General features: G+C 48.8%; 8 protein-coding genes across 8 annotated transcripts; 1 reads left to right on the top strand and 7 right to left on the bottom strand.

The window, feature by feature from the left end:
* Nucleotides 1–32: 32 nt before the first annotated feature.
* BJ212DRAFT_368583 (P-loop containing nucleoside triphosphate hydrolase protein) lies at nt 33–1,579 on the bottom strand. Its single transcript, XM_041343031.1, has 6 exons — nt 1,478–1,579; nt 1,056–1,414; nt 763–998; nt 631–700; nt 402–571; nt 33–347 (listed from the first exon to the last, which is right to left on the bottom strand). Exons 2-6 carry the CDS (start codon nt 1,078–1,080, stop codon nt 180–182), a joined length of 669 nt encoding a protein of 222 aa, XP_041191831.1. The 5' UTR covers nt 1,081–1,414; nt 1,478–1,579; the 3' UTR covers nt 33–179.
* Nucleotides 1,176–2,603, bottom strand: BJ212DRAFT_368587 (SNF2 family N-terminal domain-containing protein). Its single transcript, XM_041343032.1, has 8 exons — nt 2,402–2,603; nt 2,197–2,354; nt 2,002–2,145; nt 1,853–1,950; nt 1,769–1,800; nt 1,633–1,720; nt 1,478–1,575; nt 1,176–1,414 (listed from the first exon to the last, which is right to left on the bottom strand). The coding sequence occupies exons 2-8, from the start codon at nt 2,265–2,267 to the stop codon at nt 1,271–1,273; spliced, it is 675 nt and encodes a 224-aa protein (XP_041191830.1). The 5' UTR covers nt 2,268–2,354; nt 2,402–2,603; the 3' UTR covers nt 1,176–1,270.
* A 1,012-nt stretch (nt 2,604–3,615) lies between these two features.
* Nucleotides 3,616–9,327, top strand: BJ212DRAFT_1482106 (uncharacterized protein; the record flags this gene model as incomplete). The annotated part of the gene is made up of 7 exons (XM_041340361.1): nt 3,616–3,977; nt 4,027–5,015; nt 5,065–5,928; nt 5,978–6,405; nt 6,456–8,956; nt 9,010–9,138; nt 9,192–9,327. The coding sequence occupies 7 exons, from the start codon at nt 3,616–3,618 to the stop codon at nt 9,325–9,327; spliced, it is 5,409 nt and encodes a 1,802-aa protein (XP_041191829.1).
* BJ212DRAFT_1363370 (uncharacterized protein) lies at nt 9,116–11,667 on the bottom strand. The gene is made up of 12 exons (XM_041335981.1): nt 11,407–11,667; nt 11,285–11,357; nt 11,194–11,231; nt 11,097–11,144; nt 10,870–11,040; nt 10,643–10,822; nt 10,441–10,590; nt 10,232–10,387; nt 10,013–10,173; nt 9,914–9,962; nt 9,747–9,864; nt 9,116–9,692 (listed from the first exon to the last, which is right to left on the bottom strand). The coding sequence occupies exons 1-12, from the start codon at nt 11,539–11,541 to the stop codon at nt 9,433–9,435; spliced, it is 1,539 nt and encodes a 512-aa protein (XP_041191828.1). The 5' UTR covers nt 11,542–11,667; the 3' UTR covers nt 9,116–9,432.
* Nucleotides 11,668–11,678: 11 nt separating this feature from the next.
* Nucleotides 11,679–13,645, bottom strand: BJ212DRAFT_1363366 (homoserine O-acetyltransferase). Its single transcript, XM_041335980.1, has 3 exons — nt 13,230–13,645; nt 13,009–13,182; nt 11,679–12,953 (listed from the first exon to the last, which is right to left on the bottom strand). Exons 1-3 carry the CDS (start codon nt 13,412–13,414, stop codon nt 11,939–11,941), a joined length of 1,374 nt encoding a protein of 457 aa, XP_041191827.1. The 5' UTR covers nt 13,415–13,645; the 3' UTR covers nt 11,679–11,938.
* On the bottom strand, nt 13,646–13,920 carry BJ212DRAFT_1363365 (uncharacterized protein). The gene has a single exon (XM_041335979.1). It carries the CDS (start codon nt 13,893–13,895, stop codon nt 13,689–13,691), a length of 207 nt encoding a protein of 68 aa, XP_041191826.1. The 5' UTR covers nt 13,896–13,920; the 3' UTR covers nt 13,646–13,688.
* A 1,081-nt stretch (nt 13,921–15,001) lies between these two features.
* On the bottom strand, nt 15,002–15,400 carry BJ212DRAFT_1513640 (uncharacterized protein; the record flags this gene model as incomplete). Its single annotated transcript, XM_041341664.1, has 1 exon — nt 15,002–15,400. A coding segment is annotated over one exon (231 nt), but the record flags the coding sequence as incomplete, so codon positions are not given.
* A 128-nt stretch (nt 15,401–15,528) lies between these two features.
* Nucleotides 15,529–17,035, bottom strand: BJ212DRAFT_1363358 (aminotransferase). Its single transcript, XM_041335978.1, has 6 exons — nt 16,916–17,035; nt 16,785–16,859; nt 16,492–16,728; nt 16,313–16,436; nt 15,962–16,261; nt 15,529–15,909 (listed from the first exon to the last, which is right to left on the bottom strand). The coding sequence occupies exons 1-6, from the start codon at nt 16,997–16,999 to the stop codon at nt 15,542–15,544; spliced, it is 1,188 nt and encodes a 395-aa protein (XP_041191824.1). The 5' UTR covers nt 17,000–17,035; the 3' UTR covers nt 15,529–15,541.
* Between the last annotated feature and the right edge of the window lie 312 nt (nt 17,036–17,347).

Here is a 17,347-nt window from a genome sequence, read left to right as displayed (position 1 = left end):
GATCTTCTGTGCAACGGCTCCCGGATAGGGTGTGGTGGTCAGAGCGTACCAGCATGGCTGCTACTGTCATCCCGAATTAATGACATGACTACTTTGCAGGAGCAGGTATACACGTTGCGGGAAATGATAGCACCATGATGTGCATATGTACGGTAATGTTATAAAACACACTCTCAAGCTCAGAGGATAGGGGGAAGCGCAATCAAGTCTAGTACATATTCAATGATATCCTTGTTCTCCTCTTGACATTTTATGACATCGGTCTCCACAGAGTCCTGTGTGATGACTTTATACACAAAAACTGTCTTGTCCTGGCCAAAGCGGTGGCATCGAGAAATAGCCTGCATCTAAGTTGCTGGCCTTCTACATCAATGTCAATGCGTTTCGCTTTAACCACTCACCTCTTTGCAATGATTCCACCACGGGTTAACGAGAATGACATGATTTGCGATAGTGATGTTGAGTCCGACACCACCAGCATCAGTGGACATCAGGAGCACTTTCATGCGGGAATTGTTCGCGAAAGACTCAAGGACTTCCATACGTCGCTGTGTCGAGAGTTCGCCGTGATCTAACGATAAGCATACCTTTCAAACGCCAACTTGCACAAAATGGGCGTATCATACGAACATTGGTCCACGCCTATCTTCAGTTTCTTCATCTGGACCTCCAGCAGATCCATCGTGTCCCTAAAGCAGCACTGGGCAGGCAGGTATGAGACAAGTCTAAGAAAACAGCAGAGCGACATACAAAAACTAACACCTTCTGGCCTTCTGGTACCCCTGTGATAATATCCATCACCGCGCGGATTTTACTTGAGACATACGCATGTCCAAACAGCCGAGCGAATGGCTGAAGGCTTAATGGGAGAACTTCCGGATTGGGACCAAGACCACGTCCGTACATGTCCACTGCATCAGAAGTCACATCAGCATCAAGGCCTTGCTCCTCGATTATCTGCCCCAAGGCGCCCATGAGTAGTAATGGGTGATCGCATGCTAAGAGAAACGACTATCAGAATGATCTACACACCATGTACGTAAACAATACATTACCTTGCCTGGCTCTCAGCCACGCCATATCGAAATCCCTGATGCCAGAACGAGCCCAATCGTGTATCGTTTTCTCCCCCTGTGTTTGCCACACATGAACAGTCTTGATTTCTAAATTCGGAAGCTGAATTACATCCACCTTTCTCCTGTATCGCGTACAATTCGCAAGAAGATTCTATAAAAGGATCATTTCAATGACTGCGCATAGCGGAACAACATCATACCGCGACTACGTGTGCAGAAACCTTGGAGAAGTATCCCCGTTTGCCGCGCACAGCGAAAGCGGTGCTTTCGGCAGCCGGACCACGTTCATCTGTGACCCCAAGAAACCTGAGCTGGGGTTGGATATCGGATAGCTTATTCTATACAAGCCATTGTTAATGCTTCGTTCCTGGGTAATCGTATTCAAATCGCTACAAACTCACTATGAGAGGGGTGCCAGTCAGACAAAGCCCCTGAAGCTTCTGCAAAGCCATGCATGCCTTGTACCAAGCACCTAAACCCATAATCTTATGCGATTCATCTGCAACATTTTGTACTCAGTTGAGGTAGTTATCGCCTCATGTTTTGAACACGCTACCTAAAATGACGCGGGACCAGCGTGCCAGAAAAACTGGATCCTTAGAATCCTTGCTCATTCGACGTTCAATTCGCTGATACGTAGTGATCTACGCAGGGCATTAGGCGGCATCGGGTAGTTTCTTGGAAGTACTTGCGATAACATCTACGTCCATGAGAGCGTCCACACCTATATCGATAGAGATTTTAGAATGCGTAAGCAGGGCTGGCAATCTACCTACCCATGTGCCCATCATGAACTTTCGCTGTTAGTCCATCACCAAATTTCCCAATTTCGCGCATCCACTGTTCGCGAAGAGATACACTAGGGACAACAACCCTTCATAACAGTGTCAATGAGACACTAGTAACAAAAGAAAATCGGGTTTACAGTGTCGTCTTCGGTCGTTTAGGGGGAGCTTTCACGGGTCCACTAGTCTTAGAAGGAACCCCAAGGGATTTCTCGAGATCTGTTGCTTTCGACTCTTGGAGCGTCTTCTTTATCAACGCTATGGAAGTTACAGTCTTTCCGAGACTTTGAGTTTGAGTGAGTGATTAGAGGTCCATTCATGCGCATTGCACACACCCCATCTCGTGCGCGAGTATTGAGCCTCCTTGTCCTGCTTTCTCACGAGCGAGCAGCCACTCGAGGTCCATCGCTTGATGCTTGAAAAGGGTGAACGATGAGCCCAGAACGGACCTACCAATCTTATTGTTTGCTGCATTGCTAGACTTTGGCTTTTTCTGCAGCTTGTTAAACTAACAAAAATTCAAGCTTTGATTCTACTCACAGGCGTCGCAAGTACAAATTCACGGGAAATATTTTCACTAATAGGTGGGGTTATTTCTTCGTGTTCCAAGTTTGGTGGGGCGCTGGAAAGCCGAACGGATTTTGACGCCTTCGAAGCTAAAGATGGCGTCACATTGGTGGTGTGGTGTGGGGACTGAAATTGACACCAATGAGAATGTCTTGAAGCGATGTTGAAGCGATGCTTGCCTCTCTTCGACGATCATCATCTTCCAATGATGCAAGAAATAACTGAAAGGCGGACATATGTGTTGGACCTGAAACAGAGATTAGGAGAACCCGCTGTCCCCCACAACTCTTTTTAACCTTTGTGGGTGATAGGCCTAGGCAAACCCACAAAGTCTCCAGGTCGTGTGATACTCCATCGTTTTATTGTCTGAAGCTAATATCTCATAATAGGTTTTCGTAATAAACCACTGTCAATTGATTCCGCTGGGATAAAGACACATGGACAGGTCAGCAGCGATGACGATATGAAGGCGGCGTGTTTGATGTCCAAACCTCGATGGGTGCATTAGTATATGCCCTTAAAAATCAGGATAATGAGAACGAAGATTCTTTGATCTTGTCATGAAGACCATAGCAACCACTGTTCATTGTAATCACCGTACTTACGGTATACTACATCCTAGGACATCCTGAAGGAGCTGAGAAGGGCAAGTCACTAATAAGATTGAACTTACCTGAATGAGCACCACAGCATAAAGAGTTGTCATGACGTCAATGGTGTTGTTTCGGTGGCCTACACACTAACCGAAACAATTACATGGAAGCTTGGTGAACTGACATGCAAAGAGGAATCCTAAGGTGTCTGCTATCAGCGTTTTCTGGGAGCACCACCTTCATGGTTCGAGCAAGGGGAAGACTCTAGCAACTTACCAAATATTCAGAACATTGACATGTCGCATCAGCGTTCAATACCTATGCCAGTATGCGAATGGTGATCCTCATCTACTAAGTATGCGATACACTGAGGTGATGGATGATGATGATCAAGTTGATGTTCTAAAAATTTGTGCGAAGCAAGTACCCTTGGGCCTTGGCAGTCTTGCGGAGTAGCTGCTGCTTACATAATCTGATTACCTCCATGATATTATGAACTATTGCCGCCAGCCTCTGGCACGAGTCTCCATCGCTATAAACTTCTGCCCATGTCTGTCTGATTTCGGATCAATTGAAAGTTCATGTTGAACTGAAATGTCCAGTTTTATATCATTGTTCAACGCTTCTAGGCATCCAGTAACGATGAATCCTCGCGACAGACCATCAGATCCTCTTTCCCGACTCCGCTACGCCCTCGAAACAATGCCCAGTTCACGAAAGTACATATTCTCTCCCGCAACCCGCGCAGAGGTTCTATCAGAACTTTACGATGCATTTTGGGGACCGTATTCACATCTCTTCCTCCCATTGTCCAATTCCAGCCTCCCCATGCATGCTACTCTCAGTAGCGTTCAAGCAGATCTGGGCTTTGCTGGTGCCGGTTCAGAGGATCCTATCGTTCCTGGAAGGCCATGTGGTCACATCTTCAGCAAGGGAGAGAGTTGTTTTCGTTGCAAGTCAGTAACCTGCTTGCTATCATGCCAATCATTCACAATACCCCTTTAGAGACTGCGCGCTCGATGATAGTTGCGTTCTCTGTAGCCGCTGCTTTCATTCCAGTGATCATTCAGATCATAATGTCAGCTTCTTCGTCGCTCAACAGGCTGGGGGCTGTTGCGATTGCGGAGATATCGAGGCTTGGCGTAAACCTATCTCATGTCCTTTCCACCCACTTGCTCCCCATGTCCAAGCGCAAATTGAACAGTCCTTGAGCGCAGTTGATTCCACTCCTCGAGCTGTACAGCGTTCTATATCTGAGGAGATTCCATTCGTTGAGAATTACCCATACAGAGTCGCAATCCCGCCCGACCTACGTGATCTCATGAGCCGCACTATTGCATATGCACTTGACTTTATCCTTGACACCCTGGACTACTCCCCGGATGAAGCGACAGTGCCTTCGCATGAAGCTGACCTACGGTTGCAGCCCTCAGCAGATCCTATGCAAAAGGACCAATACGCCATCATCATCTGGAACGATGACAAACACTCATTTGATGAGGTCATCAAGCTTATATGCGAGACCACCGGCCATGATAAGAAGACCGCAAGCATCATGGCGCACTCTATTGACGATGCAGGCCGGGAAATAATTGACATCAACGGTGATGTCCCCCGGCTCCTCGAAGCAGCCCATTTGATGACAAAAATTGAACTCGGTGTCACGATCCGTCGTGCATATGACACATTTCGCGAGCAGGTTGCTTGCGTCATTATAGAGTGGCTGCTCGATCTCACTCGAAGCCGGCTGGGCGCGGATACACTGATAATCAAAGAAATCATCGCTGCCGAGCTTCTATCGCCGAGACGGCGGGAGAACACGTTCTTTACTTCTGGTCCGCAAATCCCAAACCTCGCTGCAGACCTGGCACGCCCATGCCGCGTTGATTGGTTATTCGTCTATCACACTCGACTGTGGAAGAAGCCCCGAATACATTTGAAAGCAATTTATGCGTCGATCTTGACACTTTCGCATCCCCATAAGATTGCCATCGGTACGCCACAATGTTGCTCGTTGTCACAAGCACATTTTGACTATTTCAGCGTCTCACTTTGCCAGCATCTACCACCGTGTCGCTGACGCTTATCTTCTGGTTGACCGTGAAGCAGAAACATCCATAAAGTATTTTGCCCTCCAACTTTTCACTGCACCATCCGTTGCCCTGCACATCGTTTCTCAACATGATCTCATGACACGTTTGCTTGATATTATCGTCAACTTCTTCACCAACCACATTGAGGACAAGCACATCCTCACCACGTCTCCTGTCCAACAAGACATAGACGTTGACAGCCCCCCATTCAGAAGCAAACGCTTCATGCCTGTCTTCAGTGATCTCCGGTATCTTTGTCACAACCGACCTGTCCAGCAGCTCATTGCTCGTCACCCAGCCTTCATACGCAAGTTTGTCAAGGTATGCCAGGTGTTCATGTGTATCAGCCCAAACAAGCGCGTTGCCTCGAGTCACGTCGAGTATGAGTCGGATGTATGGATCAGCGTGTTCAACGTAACACTTTCGCTTTCCCGCGTCATCAAAGTCTACGGTGAAGCCTTCGCATTTGCGAACCCAACCCAGCTTGTAGGAGCAATCACGACTGTCGTGCGGGAGATCCTCGCCGTTTGCACTCTCTCGACAGATAGGCTTGACAAGGAAAAGTTTTCAAAGCCGATGCTGCACGAGGTCGAGTTTGGTGATGCACAGTATCGGATCGTCGATTTCAACGTGCTGGAAGGATGGGTCAGCTTCCATCACTCCCTTCATTGGCTCCTTGCAGATCTGTTGAAGCATGTTGATATTTTATCAGAGGAGTCATTGAAGCAGATTGGGGTATCTGGCGTCCGGGACTTGTTTTTGCGCCCCTTCAATGAGGGCGCCATTCTCACATTAATTGACTTTCCTTTGCGAGGTAAAATGAGTTCATCAATATTACAGCTGGCCTAACTATGGTTTCACAGTACTCGCTATGATTGCCCAGATCAGGGCAGGATTATGGGTCCGCAACGGCTTCCCTATCCGTGGCCAGCTCCTGCACTACCGCGATTTCATGCTCCGCGAGCTCTGCTACGACCAAGACCTATTCATCCTCCAGTCATCTCTCATCATCCTCGATCCCAATATCATCATTGTCTCCATTCTCGACCGTTTCGGCCTTCTCTCGTTCTTCCGCGGTGAAGTCGAGAAGTCCCCTTATGAAGGCGCCCATCTTCTGAGCATGGTTGAGGAGCTTCTCTATGTCCTGATAACTATTCTTGGCGAGAGAGCCAGCGCCACGAAGCTCCCGTTCCAGCGTGCCATCCGTCGTGAGATCGTGCACGCACTTGCGGCGGGGCCAAGTTCATTCACTGATCTTGCCAAGCGCGTCTCCGAGAGGATGGTGGATGATGTATCTTTCGAGCGTGTTCTCAAGACGTATCTCACTTCCGCGCACCCGAGTCGACATCTGATACTGGCGTGTATGAGCTCAAGGACGAGGCTTATGATGAGGTGGATCCGTTCACCTTCCACTACACACGGAACAAGCGCGAGGAAGTGGAGGTCATCCTCAAGAACAGACTTCGGAAGAAGACAGGTGTGAAAGACCCAGTCATCGTCCCGAAGCCGTTGACCATCACATCCGGCCCGTTTTCGATACTCCCATCCGTCCTGGAGTCTGAAGCGCTTCTTCAGGTCATGTTCTATGCCATATACAACGTAATTGCGCTCACCAATAGTGCGGGGACGGCCCCACCCTCCGCTGAGGCTATCCTTGACCAAACATTTCAACTTATCATGCTAGCGCTCGTAGAACGACCTTCTGTTTTCAGCCATGTCTCTGTCATTAAACCCTTTGCAGAAGAAAAGAAACTCGCCGATATCATATGCGCCATGGAACACGATGAAAAATACAAACCCTACAAGAGCCGCATCGATTGGGTTCTCACAGAGATTTCCAAGCATGTCCCGGAAGGGGTACAGCCTCCTCGCGAAGTCCTGAGCCTCGCTGCGCTAGCACCTGATGTTGAGGGTGTCAAGAAGCGTGCAGCTAAGGCACGCCAAGAGGCCATTATGGCAGAGATGAAAGCTCAACAAGCGAGTTTCTCGCTCAATTTCGAGGAGGAGGAAGAGGAAAATGATCAGGATATGGATGAGACATCTGATGAACTTTCCTCGTATGGCACTTGCATCGTCTGCCAGGAAGATCTCAACGAGGCCAAAGCATTTGGCTCTCTGGGGCTCGTACAACCCAGCCGGTTGCTCAGGAAACATCCGGACAGTCATAGTCAATATCTCAACGAGCTTATGACAATGCCTCAGTCGCTCGATCGAGCGAGTCCGCGCGACACCACTTTCCCCCCAGCCAATGCCGAGGAGCTCGACAACACAAACTCACCCAACTTCGATGGATTTCCTACACAATACACTCGCTTCGGGCTCCACGCGTCTGTGTGTGGGCACATGATGCACCTCGACTGTTTCCAAGTTTATAATTCCTCCATTCGCCAGCGGCACCGCTCACACGCGACGAGAAATCATCCTGAAAGCATTCAGCGCAAGGAGTACATCTGCCCGCTTTGTAAGAGCTTGGGCAATGTCCTTCTCCCCGTTCTTCACCCCAGCAATGCTCCTGCAAGCCAGACCCCCTTCCCAGACTGGATTCGAGCCGCGGGAATAAGTGTCTTGAAGTCAAAACCAGACAGCGTCATGGATGGTCTGCAGTTCAGAAGTGGGACAGGCGAGTTTGTGTTCTGGAGCGCGCAAGATCCTGGTTATGGCGCAGTCGTACGCAAGCCAGAAGCAGTGACTTCAACGAAGATGCTCGACACCCTCATGTTGACATCAAGAATGGTCTCGCAACAAACACGCCATCTTCGCGAGCGACCTGAACCAGAAGTAGGAGAAAGAGGCGCTGGGATGTATCTTCCCGAAGACCTCGTCGGATACACAATTTCTGCTATCGAGGTTGCTGCTCGTGGGACTGACTCCTCGGGAGGGATTGTGGCGGATTCGCTGTCATTATCGGATACGCAAAGTAGAATGATCCGCGGGTTACTCGCCAGCTTGACAAGACTAGCCGCTCTTGAACTGGACGGTCGGCCGGATGGTGGCCGGGAGTCGGTCAAGCAAGCCATAATCAAACGGCTACTCCCAGAGTGGAGCCGAACATCACTGACCTCCTTCTCGTACCCCTTACTCTTACGTGACCCATTCACCGTACTCATCGAAACCGCCGCAGTGGCTCCCGAGATGTTGCAGCATGTCTTGATCTTGTGCTACTACGCCTGTTTGGCTCGCACAGTCATCGGCATGGTGTATGTCCTGAACAAGGCCAGGACGTACAGCGCTTTCCAGCAGTCCGCTGCTCGTGCCCATGCTGATATCTTCGGCGATGTCCGCATGTTCTTCATGTCGGTCGTGCGACACTCACCCGTCTTCGAGCACACTGCTACGCTAGTCTTTGATGCGTTTGGTGAAGCTCGCATCGAGAAGATGCTTTACGCGTTTACTCTTCCATTCCTCAGACGTGCAGCAATCCTGTGTCGCTCCGTCGTCCCGCTTACATTCCCAACTCCATTACTAGGTGCCTCTAACGTCAATGAGTACAAGCGTCTATTGGCTACCCTCGGCATTCCTCCTTTGGCAGACCTCCCCAACCAAGATACGCTTCAAAACGCACTCTCTGGATGGTGCGCCCACTATGGCCACTCACATGCTGCCTCGCAACTCAACTGTGGCGTCGTACTTGACTACGCGGCTGTGTACGGAATCGCCCGTCTGCCACTCATCCTCGATAACCTCTTTGGTGAGCGAGACAAGGTGATGAAATGCCACCGATGCAACACCGTTCCAACGGACGCTGCAATTTGTTTGATCTGCGGAGTAACGTGCTGTATGGCGAGTCACTGCTGTCAAGACGAGTTAGGGATTAGGGGGGAGTGCAATATGCACACACGAGAGTGAGTTCTCCACGTCATGCCACGACATGATGCTGATTCCTTGTGGTTACAAGGTGCGGTGGTGCCATCGGTGTTTACTTCATCGTGAAACGATGCTCTCTGCTCTATTTGTACGCCAATGACGGGACATTCGCACAATCCCCTTACCTTGATGTTCATGGTGAGGTCGATGTCTCAATGAGGTCAGTCCGTTCTGCTGCCGTATTTCAATGGAATGCTCAATTGCGGTGCACAGACGCGGTCGTCGTCAATATATACACCCAGCTAGGTGGGAAGAAGTCCGCAAAACGTGGCTCAACCACGGTATTCCAACTGCTGTTGCTCGTAAACTTGAGAGCATGGTCGACAGTGGAGGATGGGAAGCACTTTGATTGCTTAGAGATCTCTGTCCCGTAATTTTAGCGAGAAGCTTGTGCATACTACTCACATCATCTGTATACAAGTAGACGAATGGACAAATAGATATTCGATCATGTTCATTTCGAATCGCTGGTTTTGTGCGCTGAGAGCGCCAATTTCAGCCTTTCTGCTGTCCGTTCGGTGCCAAGAACATCGATGATCTCAGGAAGACTAGGTCCTGCTTTCATCCCAGATAGCGCGTGCCTCAAAGCAGTCATGAAGACCTTTGACTTCAAGCCTGTTTTCTCGCACGCATCATGCAAGAAAACTGCAATGTCAGCTTGAGTCGACGGTGACGAAGACTCGAGTTGCAGGATAACTCGTCGCAGTACATGGTCTATAGTGATGCAAAGCGATCAGTAATGCTGATTACTGACATTGCGCGACTTGCCGTAGTCATCAGCTGATAGCCCCCGCTTCATGGAATGCGCTTCGGGCAAATCATAATCCAGTTCCACGAAAAAGAATGGAGCGAGTGTTGGAACGTCATGAAGATTTGTTATGCGACCCTGGGAGCACTCTAGCTATACGTTCATCCAGTAGGTGACGTATGCTCACCTGCAAGACGCTGATCACACGCGTGATGTATTCTACATTCGTGTATAGACTAGAAACACCGAGTTAACAAGGGCATAAATCGATAGATGAATAGACTACCTGTGAGGGAAAGCAGCCTTCACAACATCATGCACTCGTCTTGCTTGGAAATCAATACCCTGTTCGCTCTGCCAGCTCCGCATGAGGTGATGTTTGTTAAGATATGCAAGCTTCGTGGGATCAAGAACATTCCTGCGATGCGTGAGGGAAGATAAATCAAACTGCAGAATAAACCCGTTGTAGAACCCGCGAAGAACCCATGAAATAGTGACAACGCACTTGATCGATGAGTTCTGGGAGCGTCATGAGGGTTGTGCTGTCGGGAGGTTGAGTCGAGGGCGTTCCGGGTGGGGAAGTACGCCCATTTTCGTGGTGCACGCCCCACCCAGCCAGTGCCAGCCAATTTATAACACTTTCGGGCTCCCAACCACGGCGCTATGGAAAATGGCGTTCAAATCAAATTTGGTGGGTGAATAAAAGTGACGTACCATGAAATCTAAGACAGACACATCTCCGTTGCGCTTTGACATCTTTGTTCCATTCGGGTTCAAGAGGATGGGTAGATGCGCAAACTGAGGGGGCTTGAAGCCCAAACATGAATACAGATCGAGGTGTAGTGGTAGTGAAGGTAGCCATTCCTGGAATGCATGAAATTCAACGACGTCGTGTCACAGAGGTATGAACACCTACCTCTCCGCGGAGAACATGTGTGATATTCATCTCATGGTCGTCAACAACAGATGCCAAATGGTACGTAGGGAACAGATCAGATTTCAGAAGAACAGGGTCTGTTGGAAGTGACGCATGTGCATCCCTCAGGATACCGAAGACGATATCGGTGGATGAAGCACGGTCTGGGAGGTTGTCATCCTGTGACTTGTAAGCATGAGGTCTGACTGCACAATAGATGTACTCACATTCAGTCTGACGATGGACTTTTCCCCAGCACGTACTCTCCGTGCAACTTCTTCCTCGGTGAGATGGAGGCACGACTTGTCATACGTGGCATTTGACCCTGTGCGTGCAAGCTTCTCGCGGGTAGCAGCAAGTGTATCGGGAGAGCAAAAGCACCGATATGCGTGACCAGACTATGAATTGGCAATGGTTAAAGAAAGAAGAGAGAAGTAATGAGCACACGACGGACTTCTAGGAGCTTGCGTGTATATGAATGGTAAAGGTCGAGCCGTTCTGACTGGTGGAGCTCAGTATACGGGGCGCGCGACAAGTTGTAAGACACCGACTTGGAAATACGGCCCATGGGGACCATCCATTCCAGGACCTATATGAAGATTCTTTGAGTTGCTTTGAGCCGGAATGTGATGTACAACATGCCGAAGTCATACGGAAGACCAGCCCATGCCAATGCATTCTTAATGCCGTCCACTGCGGTCGGTACATATCTCGCCTGGGTCACAGATGAGATTTTGCTGCAATGAGGAAAGCGTGCAACTGACCGCGTCAGTGTCTTCTATTCTGAGAATCCATTTTCCTCCGTGTTTTTTGGCGAACAGATGGTTGTAAAGAGCGGTCCTGAGTCCACCGAGGTGAAGAGCACCAGTAGGAGATGGTGCAAATCTCAAGAGAACCATGTTTGAGAATTTATATTATTAACAGGGAAGAACCAAGCACTTCAATCGATATTGAGTACACTGTGCAGTAGAAGCAGTGATGAACTCGAGCCGGTACTTCAAGTTGGATGTGGGGTTAGTCAAAGCTTGCCTTGTCGCTCAAACGGCCACCCACCATCATGTACGATCAAACCAACACTTCGCAGGATTTTTGACAAACGTCTATGTTAGCATATAACCCGTATATGATACCTAATGTACGTGTTCAATTTGTACTACTGGCATTGACGCTAGGGCGGGTAGACACGCCCCCCTCAACCATCTATTCCTTTATCCAGAACACCGGGGAACACAGGTTTAGACAGGTCCCCTTCACAAGACCCACAAACATGGTGAAGTGTAATCGGTTGAGCGACCCCTACCACCTTGTAACATCTGCCTCAGCCTCTCCAAACAGGCTCGTCTTCTTGATCGCAAAGTCCCCCTCGGGAATATCTTCCTCATCTCTCACATATAGTTCTGGAAACTCCCTCCTAAGGAATCTGAGGACATGGGTATTGATTTGCTCGAATTCAAGAAGGAAGCCGTCGTGACCATCAGGCGATGGGATGACAACAAGTTCTGCATCCGGTATGTGTGCCGCGAGCTCCTTTTGTTCAGAAGGAGTGAACAAGCCGTCCGTTTCTACGCTGATCACCAATGCACGCGGAGGGAGAGTTGCAATGACAGCGGCAAGGGCGGTTGATTGTGTTGTCGGTGATGGAAGGTCTTCGGTAGTGGAGGTCCGTCCTCGAGCGACATCATGCGTATCCATCTTGCGGGTGATATGGATGTAACAATTAGCGTCGAAACGCGCCACAAATTTGGCGCCTTGATAGCGTAAGTACGATTGCGCTGAGAAAGGTGGAGGGGGTGAATCAGACCCCGTGCCGTTCGGCCCTTCTGTGGGAGAATGGGGCAGAGACGATGCGGCTGAGGTTTGAGTTTGGGGGCGTGTACGGGTCACCTTTTTGTGACCCTCATTATGAGCAGCGAGATCCTTATCAGCAAGTGTAATAGAAGAGGGTGTGACAGTGCTAGACTCCGGGACAGGGGGAACTTGAGGGCGACGTCCAAAGCGACTCTCGAAAGAGTCGCGCGACCGATAAGTTAAAAGTGCGGCCATTCGAGCAGCAGCTAAGCCTGTTGAAGGTTGTGTTGCATAGTACCCGTCGTCGTAAAGTGGATCACTATAAATGCTTTGACGTTGTGCCTCTCCCCAACTGATACACCAAGCAGAGTGCCGCGCAGACGTAGCCAAAGGAATGATATGGCGGACATAACCTGGGGGACTGCACAGAGGCCATTCAAGTACAGCCATTCCGCCCATGGAGCCTCCAATGGCTACGGCAACATTAGACACTCCCAAATTATCAAGAACGAGCTTGTGCAGGCTGCCAATGAACCAGGTCAGAAATCAATTCGAGATACTGAGAGACCACCACCCACCGCACATCATCACGTATCGATGTCTGAGGGAATTCTGGGCCATAAGGTTTGCCTGTCTCTGGGTTAATTGTCACAGGAGAGGCCGATCCATATGGTGAGCCCATAACATTAGCACAGAAAATGAAAAAGCGATTGGGGTCGAAGGCCTTCCCACGTCCGATAAGAGGCCCCCACCTGGAAGGCATAAGAATTTTTCTGAAATGGAACACCAAAAATCTCACCAATCTTCTACGTCTGCGCTGCCAGTGAATGCATGACATATGATCATAACGTTGTCTCTAGTGTCATTCAATTTGCCCCAAGTCTTGTAGGCAACCGGGACCTCTCGCAAAATCCTCCCATTCTCGAGAGTAAACGATGGAACAAGGTAAATGTTCTGGTCGACCAAGGGTGCAAGAACAGACATGATGAGTCACTTGCACTCGTGACTCGATCGTTATGACACACAAACGCTGCGAAAATAATGAAAAGATAGATGAAAGAGATAATTAATGATAATGCCGAATGTTACGAAAAGAAAGTGTAGCCTAAACAGACATGATGGTGGTAAATGAGTTCGTGGCCCAATCGAAAATTTGAAATATGGTGGGATCAAGACCTTGATAAAAATAGAAACTGATTGAAGAATCAGCTTCTGGATTCAACAGCTGCAAACAAGTAACTATGTAGCGACTCGGACTTCATCCATGCTGCAATTCGCTACATGACGCGGTCTCTCGGCACTGAACATGTAATCCTATTGGCACACTGATTCGGCAACGCATTTTTACTACTGCAATTTCTCTCGGTCCAAATGGCTTTGCAGGGAAGAGGAAAGACATAAGTACCTCAGGCGCTGGGTGTGACCATTCGGATTGCATAGTTGTGCAGGAGTAGTGGGTCAACATGGTTCATACAGCCAAGAGCGACACTGGCTCTATCAGACAGTATGGAGCAATTCATGGGTTTGGCGCAGTGTGTTGCATCTGGGAGGCTGGACAAATATTTTTTGCAGGTACGACTTCACAGCAAGATAGATATGGTAACCTAATCACAGCCCTTGTAACAAATGAATGTTGGAGGCATCGTCTCTTGGCGATTTAACGACACGAGGGAGGCTTTCAAATAATACATTCACACCTGGTCGAGTGTTTTAAAATCACGAAGGGAGCGTAACCGCAGTCGTAGTCTTCCCCAATGGATACCGTTTGGTGACAAGCTCGTCCGACACAATGCTTCGTCTGTGGGACTTGAGGACCGGGGCTATGCTGAAGAAAATGGAGGGGTATAACATCAAACTTGTAAAGTCGAGTTCGCAACGTGAGTACATGTTACAATATTAACTACACACACGGTTAGTCTATGCAAAAAAGGCCAACAGGATTTTGGTTTTCCGTCAACGTACACAATGGCCGCATTTATGTGGAAGATATTGCGATCAAGATCGATCTCGTAGGTCCAGACGTCGTTCTGGGGACGCAACCGGGAGGGGGGCTTGAAATCTTCACCGTCTTCTATCAACACCAGTCTTAGAGAATGCGATGCACTCTTCAACCTATCCAGCGTCTCTCCAAATACATGCCAATGAATCGTGATGGTATTGGGCTTTGCATAGACCGAAGCGCCCTCACGCCATGATATTTTGGAAGGCTATTATCGTGGTATTGAGCGAAATAAGTGTTCCGATAGCGGAGCACATAGCACCCACGCGTTTCCATGCCTGCACGTAAATCAAAGAGACCTATTAGATGATAGTCCCAAGCGTCTACTTGAGCGTTGTTAAGTAAGTGTATGGGAACAGAATGTAAGCTTACGATGAACGATTTTATGCAATGAGGGAGCGGATTATTGTTAGACTTTGCTTGCAAGGTTTCTAGTAAACTCGTTTCTCCAACCATGTCAAACATTCTCAAGCTTAAGGTCAATAAATTGATATTCTCTGCTGCCGCGCCAGCCCCTCCACATCTTCAAAGCTCAAGCTTAAGTTTCAGCTTTTTGGCAGGCAAATATCTTCGTACCATGTGTCTCACACATCATTATATGCAGTAGTGATGTCAGGACAAACTACAATTTGAAAGTTAGCACCATAAATTGAAAAATATAACAATAAAGGTGTTCGTGAAAGCCGTACAGTTTTCCAATTGAACTCATGTGCAAAATGTTCGATGCATCAACAAGTAAATTAGTAGATACTATGTACATGTGCAACTACTTGCAAATCATTACAAGGTCTTCTGAAAATTCGCTCTGCTCCGTTTTCACAAACAGAAGCATCACAGCAAAGGGGTTTGCAAAAATTGCTGAAAGCCGAAGCTAACAGACGGGTTCGGATGTGTAATTTGCAATCAGCAAAAGACTGTGCCTCGGTAAAGACCTCACTGGCGACAGTACATGCCCGAGCACAAGAGATGGGGAAATAGAATGCGGAACGAGGGTTTATAAAGGCTAACTAGCCCGCGCACGGACCAAATTCCATATTTAGCAATATGTAGTGTTACCCATTTTGGCAGGCAAGTACACTTTTGATGGCGCTGTAACGTTCTATAGCATGCTACTAAGGGCAGACGACGCTCCATCCTTTCCACTCTGTTCTACCCTCCTGGATATCAAGAATCTTTTTCCGGAGTGCCGTGCCAACTGGGCCCATCCCAGCCCCAGTCGGAATTACGATGTCCTTACCCTCGTACCCAATTCTATTACAAGGTCCAACAATGACCGCTGTGCCTATGACTAACGCTTCCAGCAATTTGCCTTCGGACGACCATTTTTCGAGGTCACCCATGGTATACACCGTTTCTTGTGGGTGTATGCGCACTGAGCTTTCTTTGTGGAATTCTGGATCGCTTGCGAGGGCAAGACATGATGCTCTAGTAATTCCAGGTAGAATAGTACCGTCCAGAGGGGCGGTAATAAGGTCCACGCCTTCAACGGATGAGTTCATTTATACACCTCATTTAATCTAATTGAAACTCACCGTCCCCATCATCCCTCTTGACCACAACAAAGAAGTTCATCGCTCCAGCCTCTGTGATCCTTCTGTCATCACCAAACAGCCAAAGGATTTGTTCGTAGCCTTTTTCTGCAGCAGTGCGTTGGGGTAGGAAGCCGGGTGAGTAGTTGCCAGCGACTTTATGCCCTCCAGTTCCGCCCGGCCACGCGCGCACATTTTCACTGACCGCAAGGAGAGAAACAGGCTTCAACACTTCAAAGTATGGCCCAGTTGGCGATGCAAGAACGTAAAGCATGGCATAGTCGGACGCTCTCACTCCCAAATCTACATTGCAATCAGGTGAATACTCGTATATCATTGACTCATTCCACGAACCTAGGCGGGTTGCGATGACGGTAGGACGCAGATACAAACTATATCCAGATTCTTTGGGTATCCAGCGCTTTTCAAGATTCACCAGACACTTTATCAGTTCTAAAACGACATCTCCGTCGATAGGCTGCATGGGACAACGAAGTCAGAGTCGCTACTTGCATGAACGCCATCGTACTCACGGGAAGAGCGAGACGTGCACAAGACCTCTCCATTCGACGCATGTTCATATCTGGGCGGAACAAGCGTGCCTTACCGTCAGGCCCAAGATAAGCCTTCATACCCTCGAAGACATTTCCGCCGTAATGGAAGCACGAGCATGCAGGATCAAGTGCAATAGGCCCATATGGCTTGATCTCGGGCGCAGACCACCCCATCTCAGGGTCATAAGTTGCGACGATCATGTGGTCCGAGAATGTCTGGTATCATTGTTGTTAGAGCGGACATGGATATGATTGTCAGAGGTGTTGCTCGCCTGGCCGAATCGTAATGTCTCGATGGGCTGCAGGGGCTTCAATGTCTTTGCGAGCGTGACATTGAGCTTGGATGCCTGTCGCAGACAGCGTTGGCGTCATCATGACTACGCTCAGCAGGCGGCACACTCACATCGAGTGCAGCAAGACTTCTCGGATTGGCAGAGTCACCCGGTTGGCCTGGTGCTAGAGAGGTAATGCTATCTTTGTCACCCATGGCTATTGTGACTAAAGAGAAAATACGCGTTATCAGTTCGACCCATATTTTTATAAGTATACTGACAGCATGACTAGGAAAATATGTAACAAGGATGACTCGTCAGCTTTCGAACTTTGTATGATCGGATCGGATCGCCACACTTCCGCATGGAGATGAATGACCATGGGAGAGTCAATGCAAGGCCCCCGATACTCCCTAATACGCTTTATACGCCAGCACCTTTAGTCCCGATGAGTCTCGAAATCACTCGTGCCATCGGAGAGGTTATGCGTCATGCATCATGACCGGGACTAGCGTCATCGAAGGGTCACACCTAACCCCGAATGTGGACATGATGCGACATTC

The sequence above is a fragment of the Suillus subaureus genome, assembly GCF_016647635.1.
Source record: "Suillus subaureus strain MN1 chromosome Unknown BJ212scaffold_21, whole genome shotgun sequence".
Classification (NCBI taxonomy): Eukaryota; Fungi; Basidiomycota; class Agaricomycetes; order Boletales; family Suillaceae; genus Suillus; species Suillus subaureus.
The sequence above is the reverse complement of the archived record's forward strand: the minus strand, read 5'-3'. Positions and strand labels throughout refer to the sequence as shown.

Excerpts from the sequence above, each read along its gene's own strand:
- BJ212DRAFT_368583 (XM_041343031.1), bottom strand. The coding sequence starts at position 1,080 with ATGGCGTGGCTGAGAGCCAGGCAAG. Across the intron at positions 701-762 it reads GGGTACCAGAAGGCCAGAAG|TGCTGCTTTAGGGACACGAT; the intron begins GTGTTAGTTTTT and ends CTGCCTGCCCAG. Across the intron at positions 572-630 it reads GAAGATAGGCGTGGACCAAT|ATCACGGCGAACTCTCGACA; the intron begins GTTCGTATGATA and ends GCTTATCGTTAG.
- BJ212DRAFT_368587 (XM_041343032.1), bottom strand. The coding sequence starts at position 2,267 with ATGGACCTCGAGTGGCTGCTCGCTCGTGAGAAAGCAGGACAAGGAGGC. Across the intron at positions 1,951-2,001 it reads AAACGACCGAAGACGACACT|GGTTGTTGTCCCTAGTGTAT; the intron begins GTAAACCCGATT and ends ACTGTTATGAAG. Across the intron at positions 1,576-1,632 it reads CTGGTCCCGCGTCATTTTAG|ATGAATCGCATAAGATTATG; the intron begins GTAGCGTGTTCA and ends AAAATGTTGCAG.
- BJ212DRAFT_1363370 (XM_041335981.1), bottom strand. The coding sequence starts at position 11,541 with ATGGTTCTCTTGAGATTTGCACCATCTCCTACTGGTGCTCTTCACCTC. Across the intron at positions 10,174-10,231 it reads TCCCAGAACTCATCGATCAA|TTTGATTTATCTTCCCTCAC; the intron begins GTGCGTTGTCAC and ends TTTATTCTGCAG. Across the intron at positions 9,963-10,012 it reads AAGGCTGCTTTCCCTCACAG|TCTATACACGAATGTAGAAT; the intron begins GTAGTCTATTCA and ends CGGTGTTTCTAG.
- BJ212DRAFT_1363366 (XM_041335980.1), bottom strand. The coding sequence starts at position 13,414 with ATGTCTGTTCTTGCACCCTTGGTCGACCAGAACATTTACCTTGTTCCA. Across the intron at positions 13,183-13,229 it reads AGCGCAGACGTAGAAGATTG|GTGGGGGCCTCTTATCGGAC; the intron begins GTGAGATTTTTG and ends TATGCCTTCCAG. Across the intron at positions 12,954-13,008 it reads TCGATACGTGATGATGTGCG|CCTGCACAAGCTCGTTCTTG; the intron begins GTGGGTGGTGGT and ends GTTCATTGGCAG.
- BJ212DRAFT_1363365 (XM_041335979.1), bottom strand. The coding sequence starts at position 13,895 with ATGTTGACCCACTACTCCTGCACAACTATGCAATCCGAATGGTCACAC.
- BJ212DRAFT_1363358 (XM_041335978.1), bottom strand. The coding sequence starts at position 16,999 with ATGGGTGACAAAGATAGCATTACCTCTCTAGCACCAGGCCAACCGGGT. Across the intron at positions 16,860-16,915 it reads GAAGTCTTGCTGCACTCGAT|GCATCCAAGCTCAATGTCAC; the intron begins GTGAGTGTGCCG and ends TGTCTGCGACAG. Across the intron at positions 16,262-16,312 it reads CGTCATCGCAACCCGCCTAG|ATTTGGGAGTGAGAGCGTCC; the intron begins GTTCGTGGAATG and ends ATTGCAATGTAG.